The following is a 2,188-nucleotide window of genomic DNA, read 5'->3' as shown; positions in this document are numbered from 1 at the left end:
TTCTCTCTCTTCTCTCTCTCTCTCTCTCTCTCTCTCTCTCTCTCTCTCTCTCTCTCTCTCTCTCTCTCTCTCTCTCTCTCTCTCTCTCTCTCTCTCTCTCTCTCTCTCTCTCTCTCTCTCTCTCTCTCTCTCTCTCTCTCTCTCTCTCTCTCTCTCTCTCTCTCTCTCTCTCTCTCTCTCTACTCTCTCTCTCTCTCCTCTCTCTCTCTCTCTCTCTCTCTCTCTCTCCCTCCCTCTCTACCTCTCTGTCTCTCTCTCTCCTTCTCTCCCTCCCTTCCTCCCTCCCTCAGGTTTCTCCACGCTGTCGCTGGCAGACCAGATGAGTCTACTGCAGAGTGCATGGATGGAGATTCTGATCCTGCGTGTGGTGTACCGCTCGCTGTCCTTTGAGGACAAGCTGGTGTATGCTGAGGACTACATAATGGATGAAGACCAGTCCAAGCTGGCAGGTCTACTTGATCTCAACAACGCCATACTGCAACTGGTGAAGAAATACAAAGCCATGAAGCTGGAGAAGGAAGAGTTTGTTACTCTCAAGGCTGTAGCTCTGGCTAACTCAGGTAAGAATGGGGGATGAGGTGCCACATGCAGCAGACACACCTACACACACACACACACACACACACACACACACACACTCACACACACACTCACAAACACACACACACACTCAATCACACACAATCCATCCCCATTCGCTCTCTTACACAAACTCAGATGAGTAGCTGTTGGCACAAAACAACATTGTAGTAAATACTAAACAAGATTGGAGAAAATGGCTAGTGGATTTAAACAGCAACAGTAACTGTATTCCATAACTCTCCATGTTTCCTGTGTCTGGTGTTTGTCCTGGTGGTGGTCTTGTTAACATCCTGAGTATGATGCCTGCTTCCATCTCATCTCTATGAAATATCTAAGTGATATTTCATATATTTAATTTTGAAAACTGATATTACATTTAACACGGTGGTACAATGGTAGAACATTATGAATCAGACCCCATGGTCTCTTTTCCCTACTCTTGAAATATAAATAAATAGTAATTTACCAGATAGCTTTTAGCTTTTATCCAAAGTGATTTATATGTGGCCCATGTGGGACTCAAACCCACAACTGCTGTTGGCTGTATCAAAACCACTGAGGCATCAGGGCTTTCAAGAGATCTGTCAGGAAAGAGAAGGGGTATGATCTGGACCCTCCTCCTCCTCCCCACCTCCTCTTCTCCTCCTCCTCCCCTCCTCCTCCTCCCCTCCACTTCCCCTCCTCCTCCTCCCCTCCTCCTCCTCCCCCTCCTCCCCTCCTCCCCCTCCTCCTCCTCCTCTCCACCTCCCCTCCTCCTCCCCTCCTCCTCCTCCCCCCCTCCCCTCCTCCCTCCCGTCCTCCTCCTCTCCCACCTCCCTCCTCCTCCTCCCCTCCTCCTCCTCCCCTCCTCCCCTCCTCCTCCTCCCCTCCTCCTCCTCATCCTCCTCCCTCCTCCTCCCCTCCTCCCCTCCTCCTCCCATCCTCCTCCTCTTACCTCCCTCCTCCTCCTCCCCTCCTCCACCTCCCTCCTCCTCCTCCCCTCCTCCTCCTCCCCTCCACTTCCCCTCCACATCCTCCTCCTCCTCCTCCCCCTCCCCCTCCTCCTCCCTCCTCCTCCCCTCCACTTCCCCTCCACCTCCTCCTCCCCTCCTCCCCCCCTCCTCCTCCCTTCCTCCTCCTCCCCTCCACCTCCCCACCTCCTCTTCTCCTCCTCCTCCCCTCCCTCCTCCTCCTCCCCTCCACCTATTCTCCCTTCCCCTCCACCTCCTCCCCACCCTCCTTCTCCTCGTCCTCATTCCCTTCCCCCCACCTCCTCCCCTCCTCCTCCCCCCCACACCTCCTCCCCTCCTCCTCCCCTCCACCTATTCTCCTCTTCCCCTCCTCCTCCTCCCCACCTCCTCTTCTCCTCCTCCTCCCCTCCTCCCCCCCACACCTCCCACCTCCCCCCCTCCTCCCCTCCTCCCATGAGACTAATAAGAGAAGCACCATCAAAGAGGTGATTTAAATACAGCCCCATAGCAGACACACACACAAACTCAATAATATCCTCTCTAGTATACACACACATTGAGACACTCGCTATCCCCCACCATCTCCCTTTTACAATTAGCATAGTGTTTTCCTCAGATGCCTGTTAAATAAGTTGTGACCCCCCCCTCGGTGACCC

At 53.8% G+C, this 2,188-nt stretch overlaps 1 protein-coding gene across 1 annotated transcript in view; it reads left to right on the top strand.

The window, feature by feature from the left end:
• LOC120059785 (estrogen-related receptor gamma) overlaps nt 1–2,188 on the top strand; it is a 23,183-nt gene that overhangs the window by 6,654 nt on the left and 14,341 nt on the right. The window contains exon 2 of the mRNA XM_039008833.1: nt 291–560. Within this exon, the coding sequence (XP_038864761.1) occupies nt 291–560 (270 nt within the window). The remainder of the gene's footprint in view (nt 1–290; nt 561–2,188) is intronic.

Source organism: Salvelinus namaycush, chromosome 15 (assembly GCF_016432855.1).
Source record: "Salvelinus namaycush isolate Seneca chromosome 15, SaNama_1.0, whole genome shotgun sequence".
Classification (NCBI taxonomy): Eukaryota; Metazoa; Chordata; class Actinopteri; order Salmoniformes; family Salmonidae; genus Salvelinus; species Salvelinus namaycush.
The sequence above is the reverse complement of the archived record's forward strand: the minus strand, read 5'-3'. Positions and strand labels throughout refer to the sequence as shown.